This window comes from Anopheles arabiensis, chromosome 2, assembly GCF_016920715.1.
Source record: "Anopheles arabiensis isolate DONGOLA chromosome 2, AaraD3, whole genome shotgun sequence".
In the NCBI taxonomy this organism is placed as follows: domain Eukaryota; kingdom Metazoa; phylum Arthropoda; class Insecta; order Diptera; family Culicidae; genus Anopheles; species Anopheles arabiensis.
This window is the reverse complement of record NC_053517.1, coordinates 105,981,574-106,003,497: the sequence shown is the minus strand read 5'-3', so window position 1 is coordinate 106,003,497 and position 21,924 is coordinate 105,981,574. Positions and strand designations below refer to the sequence as shown.

The 21,924-nt window shown below is 49.0% G+C and overlaps 1 protein-coding gene across 5 annotated transcripts in view; it reads left to right on the top strand.

The window, feature by feature from the left end:
- The window catches only part of LOC120898888 (RING finger protein nhl-1), a 45,669-nt gene that overhangs the window by 9,453 nt on the left and 14,292 nt on the right, over positions 1-21,924 (top strand). Inside the window, exons 1-10 of one of the 5 annotated variants that reach the window (XM_040305363.1) lie at positions 4,107-4,433; positions 8,757-8,897; positions 10,314-10,449; positions 10,540-11,981; positions 13,547-14,328; positions 14,513-14,752; positions 15,220-15,957; positions 16,055-16,214; positions 17,496-17,636; positions 18,378-18,454. In XM_040305363.1, the coding sequence (XP_040161297.1) occupies positions 8,763-8,897; positions 10,314-10,449; positions 10,540-11,981; positions 13,547-14,328; positions 14,513-14,752; positions 15,220-15,957; positions 16,055-16,214; positions 17,496-17,636; positions 18,378-18,454 (3,851 nt within the window). In that variant the 5' untranslated portion in view covers positions 4,107-4,433; positions 8,757-8,762. Of the gene's footprint in view, positions 1-4,106; positions 4,632-8,756; positions 8,898-10,313; positions 10,450-10,539; positions 11,982-13,546; positions 14,329-14,492; positions 14,753-15,219; positions 15,958-16,054; positions 16,215-17,495; positions 17,637-18,377; positions 18,455-21,924 lie in introns of those variants that run through there. The other 4 variants (XM_040305362.1, XM_040305360.1, XM_040305364.1 and 1 more) reach the window with 4 other exon arrangements.

The window sequence follows — 21,924 nt, the reverse complement described above, 5'->3', positions numbered from 1 at the left end:
TAAGAAATGTAATAAATTCACGTGAAGCTTATACAGCACAACAGTAACAATACTGCGCTCAAACAAACAATGGATGCACACTGCAGGAGAGCGTTGGGGGATAAAATTTAGTTTAAGATAAAAGCAAAACTCGGCAATATGAGCGATGGTAGTGGAAAACGTTTGCGATTTCAGTTGCAATGCGAACTACCAGTGAACGGAGAAAGCGTGTACACATCAATTGAAGTATTTTACGTTTTATGCCACATCGTTTGTGAAGCACCGTTGAAGGCGAAGGGTGCGAAGTGGAACAACTTGTGGTCGCGGAAAGTGGAAATAGTGGAAACCATAAACGAAACGACGCTCTGTTTGATGCTGATGAAGCACCCGGAAACAAACACTTTGGTGTTGTGCTTTTACTTTGAACGCTTCTTCACTTTAAATGTGTTTTTAACAATGTTTTGAGTGAATGAATCTCTGTCTCTGTTACTTAATGTTGACTGTCGTTGTGCGTAGCACATCCAGCAAACTATGAATAAAAGGATCGTAAACAGTCAGCACAGGGACTTCAAATCGAATTCGCTTTCACAGCAAAATGTCGTTCTCAAATTACTTTCACGCAGTTTGGTTGCCGTTTTCTACCCACCGAACTACAGCAGTGCTATCGATCCGTAAACCGCACTCCGGGTTTGTTTTCAAACAAGAGCGCATACGTGAGCTGCACAAAAATAGAGCATCCTTCTGCCGCGGTTACTGGCCTTCTCCCTCCGTCACGCGTACGCACACCCCAAACGCACAACCTGACGCTTTATCAATCAACTTCAGTCGAAGGCAGACGAAAGGGACTGCCTTTACCCATCGACAAATCGAACTCAATCCATTTCAAGCAGCGAAGGACGTAGAAAGGAGAACGGGAGGGAAAAAACCCATCACGTCTTGCCAACCCACAGATCCACGCTTGTCCATCCCCAGCGGTATGCACACACGCACGCAAAGCACGGACGGCACGAAAATAACACCGAGATTGGGAAGAAAAATCCCGGCGCACTTGGTTGATCGCCTCCCGTCGGTCCTAGGTCCTGGGTCACCGAGCAGCAGAAAAACAAAGTCATAAATTTTTATCGTCATAAATAATAATGTATCACATTTCGCAGACAGTGTGAGCTGTGGGCGGGAGCGATTTGGGAGGAGCAAAAGGAAAAAGAAAATTCAACAGTCCAAATGAACGACAAGCGCACGGCACTGGGGTGCGTAAAAATGTAGGAAAAAGTAAGTGAAGCAAAACGAAAAACCCATCCCATGCAAGATGTTATTAGATCGGATGGTACCGGGATGCGATACGGGAGGGGTAAGTTTCGTTGGAGAAAAGCCAAAAAAATCGACGCGCTTGGGGCGCAGGATCGGTGGCGCAAAATTGCCACTTTGCGCAACGCCGTGTCCCAACGCACGTGTCAAATCGCATTGAAGCTTCATCAGCAAAGTGAAAGTAAGATTGAACGCTGTTCCGAGAACCGGGTGCAGTACAAGCGTCACGATGTGCTAGGTTTCAGCAATGGTGTTGGACTGGTGCTAATTTTCCGCAGATGGCTTTGTGGACGTATCTTTCGCTGCGTCGCGTCTGATTTGTTTAACGGTTGTTTGGTGGTGCACTGGACTGAAAGTACAGACAACGGAAATGCACAATTACATTGTTTTAAGTAAAGGAACTAAATGCATCACGTAGTAGCTCTTCAAAGAAATAATCGAAAACCAAGAAAAATCAGATACAATTGTAGCATAAAGCCTGAACATCATTCGCACCGCAAATGGTTACCATTCAACATACATTTTACACCACAGATTAACAGTGTTTGTACAAAATAACCAATTCTTTCACGATTATTCGTTCGGCTAGAGAACACAACAATGTTCCTCCGAACTATGACATTCCAGGAATAAACTCTCTACTCATCATAATTTTATCAACCCGATAGCCTTCGTGCTCGATCAAGCCCGGGCTCGATGGGACTGTAATACAATAATACCCAGAAATGACAAACAAGAATAACGTGCAACAAGCTTCCAAAGCACCCGGCTCCATGACCCACCCCCATCACTATCACTTACCCGACCCGACAAGACTAATGACGCAACATGACTCATCAATTGGTGAAAGTTCTAGATAAAAGAAATCCACCTCGTACCAGACAGAGCACGATAACTTTGCAGCACCCATTGTTTCTTTCCGAGCAAAGTTTTGCTACTGCTGCTGCTACTTGGGGAAGTTAATTCATTCGGTCAATTATAAAACAAAACACCTACTCATTGCTACCCCGACTAATCAGGGAGTGAAGAGGAGCGCTTTTGCGATAGGGGTTGAATTAGCTTGATCAGCGCTTCTACCAACGGGACAGAATTTGACGGAGGCAAACGGGATGTACAATTCAATGGAAGAACACACAAAAGCGCACACGCTGCGGTAAATAGCTGACCCCCGGGGGATGTTTTGTTGATAGCCAATTTTGGAACAGTTGGACAGGGACAGGGAGTAGGTTGTAATGCTGTTTATAAGTGCCATTGAAGGCTGCTAGCACGATAACAAGGTGGGCGAAAACATTGATTAATATTGTGATTATTGTGGGAAACTGCTTCCGGGGCAGATGGTGGCCGCGTCGATAGCATTACAGCGGCGTTCGATTATGATCGGAATAATGCGTTCGGGTGGCTATAAAGAAAGCTACAATGGCGTGAATAATACGAAGGATGATCTCTTATTGAAAGTGTTCCGTTAATTGGAAATAGGGATAATTAAAATGTGCAATAAAAACATTAAAGTTGGATGATTTTTTATCTCAAATATTCAAACCTCATATCTAATAACTAACGTAAGATATTGCTTAATCTAGAAGACGGGTGTTTTTTCTTTCCCGAAACCCAAACAGGATTTCCTTTGATCTGTCATGGCACACAGAATGATCCAACTGCTCAAACCATTTCACCAGAACGCTCGCGGTAATGATGGGCAGTTCCGCTTGTCGTTACTTTTATTTTCTTTCCTTCCCACACGATCCCGAACACTCCCACACGAACACACACTCACATTGCAGTGCAAGATGAAGAAGTTCTCATTAGAAATTCCTCACCAGCACCGCCCAGGGAAACGAATGTGTTGCATCTGAATAAATATCAAATGGCAACGAACACGAACCAGCGGTGATCCGTCACCAAAAAACAAAACCTACCTCCCCCATGAAGTGACCTAGTTCCACCTAGCCTGAGCAAATGGGAATGGGAAGAAGAGGAAAGGAAGTGCAGGAAGCAGTGGGGCGAAAAAGATCAATAACACTGCTGCTTCGAACGAAGAATCGTGTGACACTCTTTCCTGCATGCGTGATCCCGTTGTTTGACGGAGAGTTACTGATGCGTTACCTTCCCCAAAGTAACGCCGATCTGTAGCAACGCAACGGCCACGTCACAGCGGACAGTGGAATTTTACCAACACGTCCCACCGTCCCACCGGGACTCGCCGTCTGCCGTGGTTGGTAGTGGTCTGTCCAAAAAAACACACACATTTTCAACCTAAAACCGCGTTCTATTAATAAAACAGCCGCTGCCGAAACAAAGAGAGCGCGCGGAAAGTTCGGGGAACTCGACGAGATCGCTCTTGTAAGTGTGCGCGTGTTTTCCAAACTTTTCCACCGTGGTGACGGTGCAGCATATACACGAAAAACTGCAATTCCTTACAGGTTACTATTTATAGTTCCGCAAACGCCACTCTCTCGGGCAGAGCAACTACCCGAACTCATTGAAAATCAGCTCCCCAAACGACGCACCTGACGCCGAACGATCGCTAGCAGTCTCTAGTGGGTCCGTGTTGTCCTAGGTGTAGAGGCCTTCGGGGAGTTGCCACACGCACACCAACGCTTGAGCGCGCGCCCGCGCTCTCACCGTTTCCTAGTGCATTTGGAGTGGAACGCTGCTCTCTCTCTCTCTCTCTCTCTCTCTCTATTGCGCTCGCGCTCAACCGGTTGCGCACAGGTTGCCTCTCGCTGAACACAACCGGAACACACTTACCAACACGCACACACACAAGAGGCACGGTGTGCGATGTGGGAGTTAAGTGATCTCGCGAATCCATCCATCCACCACCGGGCGGCCATTTTAGTGCGCGATCGAGTGCCATCTTTGGAGCAAGTCGTTTTCGCCTGCCTGCCACAGTCGACCGTTCGCCGTACGCTCGTGCAAACGTAACACTGCTGATTCCTCAGTGACGAAACGATCGAAACGAAGAGACTTTTTCATTGTTGGTGTTGGTGATTGGTGGTGATTTAGTGATTGAAAAACGAAAGCAAACGAAAAGCAACGAAAACCGTGTCAATTTGGTAAAAGAAACCAGAAGGAAACAAACAGTGAAACGTGAAGGAAACAGCTTACAGGGGGGAGAAAGTCAACCGACAACCTAACCTAACATACAAGTACGTTACGTGCAGGCCCTAACTGCCCCACGGCAGTGGTAGAATGTACCGATCCTAGTAGTGATCCGCTGTGTGCCGCTGTGTGAGAGAGGTTTTTCTGTTTTCTTTCGGCCAAACCATTGCAAGCTGTACTTTAGCCCGCTTTTTTCACAGAGTGCAACCAAAATCCAGTGCAAAAAGGGCAAAAGCAACGTCCAGGTGTGTGTGTGTTTCTTGTGTCCTGGTGCCGCTGGTGCTTCAACCCTAATGGGGAGCTGTTCCTGCAATTTCCTCTACCATAGTGCTGGCTAATGCATTTTTCTGTCTTTTCCCACGCTATTTCCCGCTTGCATGTGCGTGTGTGTGAAGCTTCATTGTGGTAATGCTCCGGTGGGTCTGTTTTTTCTCCTTTAAAATGACTTCCATCCCTTCATGTACCGCAGAAACCGTAACCATACCTGCCACGGTAGTGTGAACTGCTCAAGTGTTTCCGTGTGTTTGTATGGTACGGTAAGAAATTAAAACACTCCAACGGTGCCTTTTTTTTCGCTCGTCATTGCTTGCTTGCGCTTCTTACGGGCACCTGCTCTGGGCGATAGTAGTGTTGTTTATTCGGATTCTCCCACCGTCTTCCCCCCCTTGCTGCCTCGGAGTGCCAGAACTTGGCCGACGAGAAGCTGCTCGACTTTCAACCCGGTTGAAGTTTGAGCAACTATTTCCACACGCGTGTGTGAAGGTGTGAACCGTCGGCTAAGTGCCGGCGCAGCCACAGAACGGACGGCGAACACGGCACAGCACACCGTTGTCGACGCTGGGGCCACATCGGGTTATCGGGTTTTGCGGGATTTCACTTTTCTCGTCGCTTGGGTTTTCCCTTGTTGAGTTCGTGTCGCGTGTACTCGCGGGCGACAGAGGGACAGGGTATTGATGATTTATTTGAGAGCGTGACTAATGATTCTACCCGCGCGCTATTAATAGCTTCCGGTAGTCATTCGGTCGGTGCGATGCCGCAGTGAGGTAAACAAGCGTGTTCGGAGTGTGGCAGTGTTGGTGTGTAGTCTGGTTAGTGTATTTTTGACACGAACAAACAGAACCATATGTACCCCGTAGCCGTAGGCCACATTCAAATCAACATCCTGTGCGCTGAGGATTCGGGCGAAAGATGATTTGTTGTTGTCTCACCTGCGAGTGCTCTTGCTTTTCCGCTGCGGCAAGTGAGTTCTAACAGTTTGTTATCTCGTGTGCTAGACAAAAACAGACTTCATTTTGTGACAGCAAACATCCTTGACGCGCTTGTGTCTGTCGCCCACCGCTTATCATCACCTTGAACCTAATCTCGTTTCGGTACAAAAAATCACCAACATGTCCATGAGTTTGTTTTTTTTTTGTCTATTTCTTTCAACAAAACACATCCAGTTCAAAGACCCCAATACGCGTATGTATGCGGGCATCCGGTTTGAAGGACCAACGTTCGAGAAGGGGGGGGGGGGGGAAGCGGATCCCAAAATAAGAATCGAACGAACATTGGAAACTTCTCACGTTTGCTCCACTTTTCTGCACTACTCGATCTTGAACCCGTTTTTCCAATCTGCTTCCCTGCCTGCTTGCCTCTTCTTGCTTTGTGACGCACGAAAAGCGTTGGAAAATGACAGCCACGGGCTAAAGACAGTTTTATACCGATATACCAGCGCAAGGTTTAGCCGTGTGCGCAAGCAAGCAAAAAACAATCGTTAAAAGAACCATTTTCCATGCGCTCTGCAGCGAGCGTTTTTGGGGGGAAAAGACGACTTACTCAGGTTTGACCGTGAACGGGGTTTGATCTCATCCGGGCTCGATGGGGAGGGAAATTATTTATAGAACAGGGCAGCAAACAGATGCGTCGCGGCTGCGTGTGTTTTTCGAGTGAGTTTAAAATCAAGCCAGCAGACAAATCGGTTTTTTGGAAGCAGCAGCAACGGAAGTGCATCGAGCTGGAAATGGATTCGCTGCAGCAAGCGCCCGACTTCCCGCACCACCACTGTAACGATCATCATTCATCGCGCGGTACGTGATGGATCTAGCCGCTGCTCTTGGTGCTACGATGGCACAGACACACACACACACACACACACACACCGAAGCGGTAACCCAATTCCGGGCACGCATTCCATTTAAAATGCAGATACGGAAAATGGTGCAGCTGCTTCTGGTTCCGATTGCATATTTTGCATACAGCGCACAAGAGATAGCGTCGGAAAGGCAGCACACTGACACACATACACTCTCTCTCTACAGTACATTTGAATTCCATTCGAAGATGGAAGGGAAAGTAATAAAAAAGAAATCTGACATTCTACCTTCTACCGCTCGGTTGGAGGGGGCCTGTTCGACTGTGTGCAGCTCGTGGCCGCAGTCGTGCACGATCCCGGGCTGCAGCTGCACTTGACAAAGCTAATAATCATGTTTGATAGAAGCGGGAAAGTTTTACAAAAGCCGCTTGTTCTCCTCACTAGCTTTCCGCCGTATCGTGTGCGAGTGGTTGCACTGTTACAAACCTGCAAGCCCGTACGAGGCAGGTTTTGGTGGTACAAGTTTTATGGCACTCGGTGTTTTTTTTTTTCGAAATTGAATTGTAAGAGTCATGTTTGATAGTGCCAGTGTATGATTTTTTTGGTTCGAATAGCTATGATTCGATTCTGCATTTGTTGCCGTAGGTTGTTGGCGCAGCACAAAATTGCTTCACTCGAATAAGTCGAAACCCAAACAGATATCCTTTTCCATTCCTTGAGCTAAAACAATTCCACGGATTTTGTGCCGTTGCCGTAAGGCAGCTGGAGCTAAATTTATCTCCTGATTAATTACGTCCTGTGATGCAAATATACTATTACCACCATCACAACAACAACAACAACAACAACAACGACAAGGACGACGACGTCAGAAATATATATAAAAAAACGTCCCAAAACACAAACAACCAACATTTCCTGATTTGTTTAGCGTCATCGCTTCCAAATTGCCATCTATTTGCGTGTGTTTGCGATCTTCGGTGTGTATGCGTCGGAAAATTGTCGGATGAATGAATGCGAAACTCGGCTGCGGCCGTGTGGGTAGATGGGTAGAGTGATTGGATTGAGCCGGAAGGCAAAGTGAAACCCACACAGTTAAACCAATACAAAAAAACGGATTAGCTAGGATAGGCCACACGCGTTCGGTTGGTTTTGGATTCGGTTTCCACTGACCGGCGCGCGATTTACGCAATCGCTCGAATTTGCCCTTCTCTTTGCACAAGTGGATGTCCCTCGTACGACCGGAAAATGGAAGTGAATGGAGAAGCTACTGTTGGTTTGGAGTTAAAAAAAACGCGTTAAAATATTGTTTTGATAATTCTACACTATGTGTGTTGTCTTTTGGTACGTTTTTTATTTAATGTGTTGTGTCCAACGAGAGTTATAATGGTGAATGGATTATGGGAATGAAAACTTTCAATGATGGAGAAGAGGAAAGGGACGGTTAAATTAATTACTCTCATTCGAGTATTGGTGGATTAAACGGGAAACAAAGAGCCATTTTTATTGTTAGGTTTTATTTTCCTCCATCCTAGATTTACCATTCATAAAATAAGCCTTCAAATGCTTACTTGTTGTTATGTTTGTTCACAAATGTTAGATTTTATGCATTAAATTTCATGCAAATCACCGTACTGCTGCAAATGGAGCAATAATGCTAAAGTGTATTAAAAAAGTTCAATTTGACAGAAATGCATGTCGATTGGGGAGTTCAATCGTTTGATGCACATAAACGTCATACTTTCAGCTTGTTTTGTAACGTAACAATAACACAGTAACAACTTTCATCCCACTCTCACTATAAAATTGCAACAGCAGATTGTAAATGTTAAACTAACGCTCCATACATCCTAATCCATAAGCAGGGATGAAAACCAGCACTATTTCCTGCAATTTCCTGCAATACCCTTGAATCCATGAATATGCAAATGTGCTTCACCCACTTATCGCTTCAAGTGATCGGCCATCTGTGCATCAGCATAAGCATCACCTTTTCATCTCCCATCAATGAATGGATGTGTTCCTCCCTTAAAATAGAGTTCCGAGCACTTCCCTGCTAGCATCTATCAGCCCAGCCAAGCGTCCCTTAAATTGAATATAAGCATGCACAGTGAGTGTTTTATAATGTAAAGCGTGCGCGAGCACCCAGTGTGAGTGGTTTTGTTCCTACCGACTACGTTGCACCTATTTATAAACCAATCTTTCCTGCGCTGCAGCACGCTCACAGCCGATGCCGATACCTTTTTACTAACGAAGCGTTTTCCCCTCCCGTTTCTCCATTTTTTCTTACCCGCAGTGAAAAATGGAGCAGTTTGAGCAACTACTCACGTGTTGCGTGTGTCTCGATCGATACCGCAACCCGAAGCTGCTACCATGCCAGCATTCGTTCTGCATGGAACCGTGCATGGACGGTCTGATCGACTACGTCAAGCGACAGGTAAGCGTACTTACTATTTCTTCTGTTCACAGCGTACGATTGAAAGGGGCCGAAGACTGTAGGCGAAACCGGCCGATGTACAGTGAAATTTCCGCCGCTTCACGGTGCTAACGAGTGGCACCTATACGTTCGATTGCACTTTACTTTAAACACTGGCTATTGGGTGCTTTACTGGCCTTACATTAAGGAGAAGAAAAAAATGCATTCCGAAAAAAGCGGGACAGGGAGTGCAAGGGAAGCAGTTAGTCGTGATTTGTACAAACATTTATTACCACACCAACCACCCGTTTTCACCAGGGCCAGGACGTATGGGGCATCGAGAAACCTTAACCGCAATCACCAGCCAATATGGTGGTGCACTTTCTTGACGTGCGGAAATTCGTTCGGAACACTTGACAGAGCAGGAAACCGAGCCCGAGAAGCCAAGGCTAGCCATCTTCAATGCCAAACCGATGCATTATTTCTCGAACCATCCCGCTATGCCGGTGAACGAACGTGAAGCATAAGAGTGTTGGAATCCAATTTCTCAGTCTCAATGCATCTGTCGGCACCAGGCACCATGCTTCCTTCCTGTCACGATACACGCAACGTTAGTGTGTGTGTGTGTGATTTTTTTGTTGCTCCACAAAACCACACCCGTTGCACAAGAGCCACCGGGGGCGGGTGCGGTTGACCGTACCCAACTCCCGCACTAAACGTCTTTTCTTGCCTCTACGGCCAAACGAAATAAAATATGAAACCCAATATCGAGCACACGGCACACACCACTTTGCGGACTGTTCCGAGGGGCCATTCCCGGTCGAACACTGGTACGCCCAAGCGCACGCTTTCACACCACCAAGGACACACACATACACACACGTTGAAGGCGAAATTCACCCGTTTTGTGGACGATATGCTTTGGGCTCTGAGGATACGAGAGGGGTTCGTCGGAACAAATCAATTCCCGAAGATGTTTTGCGTTATGGTTGTGACATTGTGACATGTATGAACTTCACACAAACACACACACACACACACACACACACACACACACACACACACATTCACACGCGTAGCTGAGGATGGAAGAAAATGATTCTTTCGATCCGTTTTCTTGGTGTTACTGTTGTGGAAACACTTTCGCCAACTGCTACGCTCCACCTAACTTAACCATGGCTCTATTCAGTTGATACATTACGACCATGAACCGTCACAAATCATGGCATTGTGTGTATGTGTGGTTGTGGAGTTTGCAGAATCGAGGCGATAAAGCGTGTGATAAAACGATATTGAGTGGTCGTTGGACGGTTGTTCGTTTTCGGATCGGAATTTGCTCACCTCCCCGAGCTTTGCAATCCAATTGGGGGCAATGTTTTACAGATTGTTTGGTTTTGCAAAGTCTAATGAAAATCTCGCCTCCCTTTCTCTGTGCAGGTCAAGTGTCCAGAATGTCGGGCGGAGCACCGGATACCGTACCAGGGCGTGCAGGGCTTCCCAACCAACGTCACCCTGCAGCGGTTTCTCGAGCTGCACATCGAAATTACGGGCGAGCTGCCAGATCCAACGTCCGGTAAGTGAAGCGGACAGCTGTCCCTGTTTGTTTGGTTGTTGTAATCGAACCATTTCGATCTCCCTCTCCCCTTCCCGGCAAACCACACAGGTCAGGTGATGGAACGGTGCAACGTCTGCTCGGAGAAGGCGTACTGTGCGCTGTGCGTTCACTGCGACAAGAAGATCTGCGCGGACTGCAAGGGCGCCCACATGGACATCCTGCGGCGTGAGATCAGCCGCATCAACAACCAGATCCGGCGGGGACTGCACCGACTGAAGGAGGTGCTGGCCGTGGTCGAGAAGAATGCCTCCAACCTGCAGAACAACTGCACGAGCGTGTCGGAGGAGATCGACGAGATCTACCGGCGGCTGCAGAAGGCACTGAAGGACCGGACCGACCATCTGCGGCACGAGATGGACAAGTACATGTCGACCGAGCTGAAGAACGTGGTGGCGCTCAAGGAAAACCTCGAGCTGGAGATTGCCAACATCCAGAGCAACGCGGACCTGGCCGAGAAGTACATGAACGATTCGGTCGAGTGGGACGACTGCGAGCTGATGGACACGAAGGAGATCTTCCTGCGGACGGTCGACTTCATACGCAACTTCGACTGCGAAACGATGGACTACAGCCGGAAGGTGCGCTTCATCATGAACATCGACCCGAACAAGCTGATCAACGAGGTGTCCGCGTACGGTGACCTCAACCTGCCGAACCATGGCGGGGCGGCGACGAGCCAAAGCCAAGGGCTGCTGCAACCGCCGCCCGGTCCGGGGCTGATGCGCTCCAAGAGCGATCACCGGCTGGCGGCCCAGTTCCGCCAGCAGCAAGAAGCGCAGCCCTGGAACGCGGACGAGGAGCCGCTGCTCGGCGGGCGCAAGTTCGGCGAGCGGCCCCCGAAACCGGCCGCCCAGGAGCGCGACCGGTACGGTGGTGAGTCGCGGTACGGCCGCGGCACGACCGACTACGACTACGACGACGACACGACGTCCGCTAGCCGCACCGGGAAGGGCCGGTTCCGGTCGCGCTTCGCCCGCTCCCACCAGCTCGATAACGATTCGGACAACGAATCGAAATCGAACGCCAAATCGGCGGCCGAGCTGGAGAAGGAGCGCAACAAGGTGTCCAGCACGGAGGACTGCGCCAAGGGCCCGCTCAGCGGTATCTTCCGTCTGATGGACTCGCCGCGCGTCATGAAGCGCCTGCAGGACCAGGAGAAGGGCAAGAAGGAAAAGAAGGCATCGCCGGCGACGACGCCGACGCTCGCGAAACCCTCGCCACTGGGTGTGAAGCCGAAGTCAACGCCGACCGCAGCCGCCCGCCAGCTGTCCGAGGACGATGAGATTGCGAAGATCAAGCGCCAGAACAAGGGCGCGTCCGGGTCGAGCACGGCGGCGCAGGTGACGGCGGCCACTGCGGTCACCGAACCGGAGCGCCCCACGGCGGACCGTGTGTCCGCACTGAAGGCGGGCCGTACCGCGACGCCGACCGGCAGCGACGATAGCGACAGTGCCACGTCACCGGCCCGTCGCTCGTCGCCCCACGTCGAGGTGAGATCCGATGAAGAGTAGTAACTATTCGTGTGTGTCAGTTCTTCCTTTATAGTGATTCGATGATAGTAGCAAGGGAACTCTCCAGGTGCTCCCCATCCCTCCGGCGTAGGCTCTCTGTCTCTTTCTCGCTGTCTCTCTTTGGCTTCTTCCCTTCTTCTTCTTCTCTTCCACCAATTTCAATACACAGTACACTCTTTGCCAACGCTTGCCCAAAGCTCCAAAGAACGTACTTTACCTGTACAAAGTGCCAGAGATACACGCCAGTAAGGCACCAGAGATACTCGAAGACTCGAAGAGCATAGAATTATAAGAATATAGAAACAAATCAAACATGTATTACTAGACACTAGCGGAAGTCTACACAGTACCTATTACCTATACCTTTACCCACCAAATGCACCTTAAAACGTCCAACCCGAGCATCCAATCCAAGCCACCACTGCACTGCAATAATGCCATGGGGCCATTTCGCGTGCGTACTGTTGCTGGGGTCAAACAACAAACAACGGTGTCCCCACCACCACCACCACCACGACGTCATCGTGTGCACAGGAATTCATTAGACCGTGTGTGGTTTCGCACATCGAAGGGAACTGTAATGCCTGCCCGCCAAGCGGACAAACCGCAACACAGCAAACGAACGCGAGTGACTGCAAACTGAACTTCCGGCGGCTGAAAAAGGGGCAATTAAAACCGAAACCAAGTGCACAATCGACGCACGCCGTAAAACAGGGACAGTGGCTGCAGCTCCAAAAAGAAACACACATACACACACTTACATGTACGCACACACACATGGTAAGCAGTCGAGGCAGCAGTGTTGTCAAACCGCTAGAACGGGGTTCGCTGTCAACAGGCCGCGGTGGCACAGCCGGAAACGCTCTGGAGGCTCTAGTTGCTGGCAGCCGCACAGTGACGGTTGGTGTTTCCTATTGGTCCTTAAACATACATTCTCTCTCTCACTCTCTCTTTCTCTGTCTCGCTCTCTCGCAAAACAAAAACACACTGTAACATCCAAGTGATATCTTTGACGAATTTTTATGTTTGTTTTGAGGCAGAGAATTGTCATATTGCGTAGCTTCCAGCAGATCAGTTTCATTTTTAACATTGTGTTGCACTCATTCACCCATTCTAAGACACCCTTTTCGCCTGGATATTAGATAGAATATTGGAATCTCTGTGTGCTTTTTGTATGAAAAGAAAGATCGTTTTGTGGAGCCAATGGTTTAACCTTCTCGCTGCTAGTCACCATCACACACTCCCGAACAAACATTCATTCCACTCCAAATAACATCGCTTCGTGCTGGTCAAATCGACCATCAAACCAGACCCTCAGCTCATAAAGGATCCCTTTTTTTGTGAGCAAACTACCCGTGTCCTGTTTTGAAGGGTCATCTATCACCTTTATCGTACGCTACTTGTCGAGTTTGTCCCCCAAAAACGACCCCTGTAGAACCATTCCCATCACCCATTCCACCGCTCATAATCCACCGTTTCTCGTGTGTTTTCCTTCTCTTTTCACGCCGCCTCATCCACATGATTCCGATGCAACGACCTCCCAGGCCGACAGCGATCAGGACGATTCGGAATCGAACCGCCGTACCGCGCGTCAAGCCTCCGTCGGCAGCAAGCCGGCGGCCGGAGCGGCGGCGGTGGCAGCAACCAAAAAGTCGTCCGTCACCCGCTCTGCCAGCAGCGAATCGAACTCGTCGAGCGAAAGCTCCAGCCCGTCGCCCGTGCCCGCTTCCACGCGCACCGACCCAGAGGTAAAGCCGAAAACGATCCTCAAGAACGCGAACGAGAACGCCAGCCAGCGCAACGGCACTGCCAGCCCGACCGAAACGGCCAAAAAGCCGTTCCAGAGCCGGTTCCTGCCGCAAACGCAGCCACCGGCGCAGACGGCGCCGGAAAAGAAGGAAGAGTCGGAGAGCAGCTCCGAGGAGGAATCGTCCTCGGAGGAAGAGTCCGAAGAGGAGGAAGAGGAAGAGGAGGAGAAGCCGGCGGCCGCGCCCGCACCAGCAGCAGCGGCCACCAGCACTGCCCGCTCTTCCCCGATCACCACCACGACTTCCTCGTCACGCACGACACACGACACGCCGAGCAGTCCGCTGTTTGGGCGCGTGTCGCGCCAGGATTCGTCCGACAGTACGCGCAAGTCGTCGCGCGATGAGCTGCGCACGTCCAGCGGCTACTCCAGCCCCACGAGCTACCGCAGCCAGAACCACTACGAGCGCGACGAAAGCCCCAAGTACGGTTCGTCCTCGAGCGGCTCGTCCGCGCTGCGCTCGCGCACCACCAGCCACGCGGCCGAACCGGAGGACAACAAATATGGCAGCGGTTCCGGGTAAAACTTGTTTGCCACTAAACCCTCCCCCCGCCCATCACTGTGTGTTTTCTTTCTGTGTGTGTGTGCTTCAGACTGTCCTCTGCGTGTGCAAATGAGCTTCTTTGCTTCTTTCTCTCCCCCCCCACCTCCCCCTTCCCCCTCTCCATCGTTCTTTTTTGTAGGACACGTTCGATTCTTTCAGGTACACGAGCCGCTTCCTGAACAAGAGCAAGAGCACGGCGGTCGTCGCCCCGGAGGACGATGCCACGGACGATTCGGACAGCCGGTACGGGGCGGGTGGCCGCAGCCGGTTCACCGCGCTGCAGGACCGCCGGACCCGGCTGGCCCGCAGCCGCTCGTCGCACAACTTCGGTAACGACGACGAGGAGGATGAACCGGTGTCGCCGACCACCACGTCACCGTCGGCTTACCTTGCCTCCAGGTAGGTTGTGCAGCAGCACCAGCAGTGGGGTGGGTAGAATCGAGCGTGCTAGTTGCGTGCGTGTACATTAAGCGCCTTAAACCCCACTTTCCCCCCCTGGGAAGAAAAAGCTTTCCCCGTAAAATTCCCTTTGCAATCCTGGTCACGGCACCAGTAATGTTCACAGCAACGTTTGAATTAGTTTGCCATTTTTTTAGCCTTCCTCGATTGAAAAAAACCCTTGTGTCGTTCGTTACCAAGAGCACACACAATCTCAAACACAATACCGATACAAACCGATACACACACACACATTGTCAGCATCCAATCAACCAATTTTCGGAAAGCAAACACAACCAAACTCGTTGCTATTTTTGACATTCCACGCTCCAGCCGCGGCATCCCGGCCAGGCCACTTGTACTGATTGCTTGTTTCCGTTCTGCCCTCTCCACCCTTTCCCCTTCCGTCTTCTGTTTCCGGTTCCCAGGTACGGTGCGTCCTCTTCACTCGCCTCCCAGCCGTCGGACCTGTCTCGCAGCCGCTCGACGCACGCCCTCAAGTCGCGCGAACCATCGCCCGAACGCAACAGTACGGGCGCCGGTGGCGACAAGGACGGAGCCGCCCTGAGCTCGTGGGCCCGCTACCTGAAGAACAAGTACGGCAACCGCACGACCAAGGACGGCAAGGACTCGCCCAGCTCGTCCTCCTCCACCTCCGGGCTCGGATCGTCCTCCCTGTCCTCCCCATCCTCCGCCTCCTCCTCCTCCTCCGCAACGTCCGGGTCCAGTGCGTCGGCTTCGGCTGCCGCCCGGCGACTCAGCCTTGGTCTGCCGTTGCGCCAGACCGACCTACTCAGCTCGGACGACGATTCAAAAAACGGGGTAGGCTCCCCTACCTCTCCTACGGCAGCAGCAGCGGCAGTAGCCGGTATACCCGGGGCAGCAGGTATGTCCCCTAGGACGCAGTACCTGCAGAAGCGCCGGCAGCTGTTCCAGATAGGAGGTCGGGGGAGCGAACCAGGTTCCTTCACGTGGCCGCGCGGCATCGCCGTCGGTCCGGACAATAGTATCGTCGTGGCGGACTCGTCCAACCATCGCGTGCAGGTGTTCGACTCGAACGGCATCTTCGTCAAGGAGTTCGGCCAGTACGGCAACGGGGACGGCGAGTTTGACTGTTTGGCCGGTGTCGCGGTCAACCGTATCGGTCAGTTCATCATAGCCGATAGGTAGGTGCCTGTCGGGGGGAGGTTTGCCACGCGCGTGAACCGGAATGTTTGAATGATGAGATTGTTCCGCTTTTTTCCGTATCCTTGTCGCACACAGATACAACCATCGCATACAGGTGCTCGATCCGGCCGGTCGTTTTCTGCGATCGTTCGGCTCGCAGGGCACCACCGATGGGAAATTCAACTACCCCTGGGGCATCACCACCGATGCGCTCGGGTTCATCTACGTTTGCGATAAGGAAAATCATAGAATTCAGGTAAGCGAGACGTTTGGCATGGAGTTCGACGTTCCCAAACAAACAATGGCTATGAGGTTTGCCGTCGTGCAGCAATTTAATGTATGTTATTAATATAATCCGAGTACAAGAGCTAACAGAAAAAGGTCACGAACTAATACTTTAACGCTGAGGATCTGAAAAAAGGATATTCATTTCATTTTTGTAGTTAAATTCATTTAGTCATTGAGTTGATGTGTTTTATCAGCTATCATGCAATTTCATAATATCTCGTCAAAAAAACCCAAATCCTTGCAGACAAAACCATGGTTGCGACGAGTCGCAAATGTCTGGCACTTAACTGTGATTAGTGATAGCTTAAGAGTTGAAATGAAAATTCTGTCTTTTGGATTCCCAAACCAGCTTAAATGTGCAGATATAAGCATCAAACAGTTCAATCCCACAACAAATTATACAATTTCTTTATAAAATCATACATTTTAAACAGTCACCTAGTAATCGATGTTTTAAACGGTCGGAAAGGTGAATTTATTGATAATACTTTATATTAAAATCATTTTAATTCTATCTAGAGGATAGTATTCAACTTTTAATCTATTAAATAAAACAATTCACTATCGTTTAATGTATCTCCCTCTCTCTCTTTCTCTTTTGTTGGCCTGCTTACGATAATAAGCATGTACATGTACATTTAAATCGCCAGATTTTGACAATGTCAGAATCAATGATAAAAACCATTTAATTTCCATTCACTTTCTCTCGATCACAAATAATACCATTTGAGCAAATTAAACGACAAAGACCCTAATAGAGCTATCTTTGCAATATTGACACACTTTATGCAGGACAAATTCCAATAGCATAGTACCCTTATAGGCCAGATTAAAGCTCCTTCGGCATTCCCTAACTCAATTTCGTACTTCAGGCTTCATAAAAACAAATGATGGAAATTTTATTCACAGAACGAGCAAAATGAAAAGTCTAATCAATTGGACAATCTTATTATCGTCTCAAATTCCTACCTACTAAAATTGCAATGCCCACCCACCGTCAAGCATCTGCCAGCGGACGTATCTATTTCAGTTTGCAGCACAATATCTAACACCGAGTAATCAACCTCCTACTCCTCTGCCTTGCTCTGCACTGTACACAGTGACCCAATTTCCATGTAAACCTGAACCTGAACCTGAAGGAAATGGGGCCCAAAACCCGGTCTCAACAAACTCGAAACAAACCTAACGATGGAACTTTCATTTTTGTCTCCCTTTTTTCATGCGCTCTTTGCCCCAAACACCCCGAAAGGTATTCCAATCCGATGGATCATTTATTGGCAAGTTTGGCACCTGCGGCAAGGAAAAGGGCCAGCTCGAACATCCGCACTACATCGCCGTCTCGAACACGAACCGCGTCATCGTGTCCGATTCCAACAACCATCGGGTGCAGGTAGGTGTGAAGAAACCCGTGAAGGGTTTGACGGGTGGCAGCACAGGACTTAACCCCACAGTGCCCAGGCTTTTTTTTTCTCACACTGATTAGCATTCCAATGAAGCAGGGGGAAGGGGGGGGGGGCACAGAGGGCAACGGAAAGCACAGCACGAAATTGTCCACCCGGCCGGAAAACCCTCGTCAGGGCCCGCTCGTACGCTCGTAATCCGCAACAGCACCGGAAGCGAGCGGTCATGTAATATGTAATTTCCGGTGTCGGTTCTGCGGAAGTTTCTTTCGGTCGGTTTCATTGGATTGTGTTGAGGGGAATGAGGGTGTGTGAGCAGCTTGTTTTTTTTTTTTTACTTTCTCCGATACACCTGCGCTTTCTAGCACCACGGTTGGACACAGTTTTCCGGCCGTTCAGTCTCCCAATTTCCTACCGTTCGGCGGACTGTGATGGCACAGTGTGAACGGCTTGTATCTGCTCATTTGAATTTCCGGCCAGCTCTGTCAGTCAGCCCGTCAGCCGACCGGTGCTGATGCTTCTTCCGCTCTCCGTCCGAGCATATGGCCCAAAAGGTGTCAGAAAAAGACAACAGCAAGCTTTTGGCACCTTCCTGCAAGCTGGAGATGGTATCGGGATGGAAAATTTGGTGTTTTTTTTTTTTTTGTTGCGGGCGACGATTGCAATTTTCCAACACACTCTATCTCTCTCTCACTATATCTATACCTTTCTTTCCTTTCTATTTTGTACAGATTTTTGACGTCAACGGTCGCGTCCTGACAACGTTCGGCGGCGAAGGCTCCGAGGAAGGTCAATTTAAATTCCCAAGGTAAGTTCCAACGGACTTTTTTGCCCTTTTGTCCCCCTGCTTCATGTAGCAGTGCCATTCCGGTGAAGCACGTTCTTATATGATAGTTTGCATACGGTCTCCCGCTTCCGATGGTTATGGTTTCGTGTTCGGAAGGCAAGCGAGAGCAAATTGCAGCAGGTTTCTTCTTGTTTTTATTACCACTTTTTTCTGATGCCTCGATGATGCCTACTAAACCAGCGTTGTTCCACCATTTCATGTCGGTTTGAATTTCCTTCTCCCATTCTTCCATGGGACTGTGAAGCGATGTCGAAAGCGTACCCGAAATAGCTCCATTCGAGGGCCGGGAAAAAAGCTCACGCGGCACGTCAAAAGCGATAACGGAAACTATCTGTGAAACTGGTCTGTGTGCGCCCCTGTCTTCAGCAGGATAAGCTTCTGCCGAGTGCTCGAGATAATACGGTTTTTGGCTCAACGAGGGAGGGTGTGTCGGTGAAGCTTAGTAACGAATTCCACGGTTCGCTGGGCAGCATGTAACCGTTCGGGTGGAACATATTCTATTTCTGGTGCTATTCATTTTGACATTGAGCATGATCTCATTAAGCACGGGCTCGGGCACTGTTTACAGTGCAGGTGTGGCGGTATGCAAACGTAGCATCATTTACCAATGCTGCATTGCAACCCCATGCAGTGGACCATTAATTGTGCTGGTTTTTTTTTTCAACACTAATGTGTCCATATTAAAACGCTTAATTGCTGCTTTTTAGAGGCAGCATCAGTATCTCATTAAAAAAATTCTGGAACATAACTGCAATTAATGCTGGGTACGAACTTGATTGCTTGGAATTGCAGTGAAGTTATCTGTTAAATGCTATGTTCATTAAGATGGCATTTGCGCAGCTAAAAACGTTTGGCAATTTTGTTTAGATTTTGCTGTCCTGAACTACATCCAGGGATATACGTTGAACGTAGTAATGTAACATATTTTTCAGAACCATGCTGCTACCCAAGGACGTAGAAATGCACACTCTTTTCAAGCGGTTTATTGCGTTTGTTCACCTGTTTTTGTGAGAAGCTTACCTTTCAATGACAATGCTATGCCGTAACTCGAGCGGAAAAGAAGAACAATCTACACCAGATCTGACAGGCAAAAGTGTATTGCATACAAACGGTAAACAGTGCGAGAGAGATGAAAGATGTAAAAACCCCGTCTAAAACACTACATGAAAAAAACAACCTGCCAAACTCTCAAGAAAAGTTCAACGAGTTCCGGGCAAAACATGCAGCCCAGCCGGTAGACTCGTTACCGTATGTTTGTTTCCCAGCGGACGGAAACTGTCAATCCGGTTGTAAGGGGGGGGGGGGGCGATTTCTAGGCCGGCTAGTGCCGTACCGTTCCGGAATTGTAATCGAAATCGAACCGTGCGTGAAGACACATATCCAGCAGAGAAGGGAAGAAGGTGAGTCAATGAATGAGAGTACTGTTGTAGCAATTTTCACTGGAGCGAACCGGGCGAACGAACGTGATGGAACATGGTAGTGGGCAATGGAAACGGGCAGCAGCACAGCACATGGGCCAGTCACAGCCCATCCAGTGATCGCATCATTCATATGTCCGTGTAGGTGCTCCTTCTACCGTTCATGATCGATGGTGACAAAGCAACGGTGGCCACATGGCCTGTGACTGGTGAGTGGTTTTCATCTGCTCGGCGAAGGAGCCACAGGACCAACTACATCGGAAGGTTGGGACAAAATACACAGAGCGATGTTGTTGATGGGCCAGAGGCCCATTTCTAGCATTTCCTTTTCTCTCTTCGTAGACATTTATAGATTTTCCGTTGCGGTAAACTTGCAGGCTTTAATGTGGCAAGCGTAGTAAGACGCATTTTAGTACTAAATTTGTTGATATAGATTTTACGGAGTAAATAATCCTCATCGATTCCTCGCACACGCCTGAAGGTATGCTATTTGAGTAACAAAATGTTGTTTTTAGAAAAATGCCTTGCTAGCGGGAATGAAACATAGAAATTGTAACGATCACATCTACGTTCGCGAAGGTTTTTCCAAGACTTTATTACATCTTTTTCCCCTTCCTACTCGTTGTGACATTATTTCCATTCGAAACTTTCCATGAAAAATGTTGCAAATTTCCCTTTTCATTGCATCGAATACTTTTATTGTGTACCACTGCTACAGATAACCTGGTCCACATACCAGCTCACACATCCGTACGTCCTTTTCAGTCAGCAAGTGTGAACCACCACCAATCTCTCTCCACCCATTCACACGCGTGCACAAAGGGCAGAGCGTGTGGAACAAAATAAAGCAAAATGGCAAGCCAATCGCGACGTCAGCGCACATTAGCATAACAATGCCCCAGTACACATGCCAGTTGTGTTTGTTGATAATTTTCCGATTATCATCACAAGCTGTCCTGTTATGAAGAAATAATGTCAATATGATGGTGGAAAGCGCGCGCCCGAACAGTGCGCGGCGAACGGTTGCCATCGCTTCACCGCTTCTTCGCCGCCCTGCGGGCTGTTAGCACACGTGATGATTCCTGGATGCTCGACACACGGCTCTACACCATCCCCGGGTGCTGCGTGGTTCAACCTGATCCCGCACCATGCTGGCAGGGAAAACGGGGGAAAATGGAAACGGCAGACAAGCGTGCAGCAATCACTAGATTTGCAATAAATTGTTCCGCCCCGGGATAGGTTGTGCTTTGTTATTATTGCATTCGCTCTCCGCATCTCGCTAAACGAACGTGGCAAGCCAGACCGAGTGAACAGGGTGGATGCTGCTGCTGCTGCTTCCTGGTAAGCGGAGCACAGTCGCGCCCAAGAAAAGCGCACCGTTATTTTCGTTATATTTTGCAGCTTCCACAATGAAATAAAGCTGTGTTTCCATATCATATTCCTTCATTCAGTAGAGAAGTCGCACCATAAATGTTGAGTATCAAACAGTTACATTTATCTTAAACCCAGTATCCCCGCTTGAAATACCCCTTCTTGCGTAAAAATCGAGTTGAATCGCTATGACGTCGTTTAGCAACGCGCACACAAAAGCTCACCGCTGACGTTTATTGGCGTTGGGCAGCATCATTCCTTACCGAAACGCTCCAGGCTACGGCAAAACTTTTCTCCCTTCAGTTTTTCCCCTTTTCGACACAGTTTCTTTTTTGCTGTTGTTGTATTTGTTTCAAACTGTACTTCGATTTACACCAATCCATAACAAAGTGTGTATGTGCGTGCTGTTCGTTGAATCGCTAGTTTGAGTGGTTTGTTTTGTAAGTTAAAGAAGTAACCGGTCCGAGTGGTTCCGCTTTCCTCTGTCCACCTCTCCAGCAGCTTGTGAGGGCTTTATGTTTTCATCGAGAGTAGAAAAAAAAGTTGAGCGGAGCTACGATGGAAAAACTAAATCCATCACCTGAAGTGGGCTTTGTTTGTTAGTTGTGGGCGAGCATTTTTGCCTTGCTTCACTCCTTCACT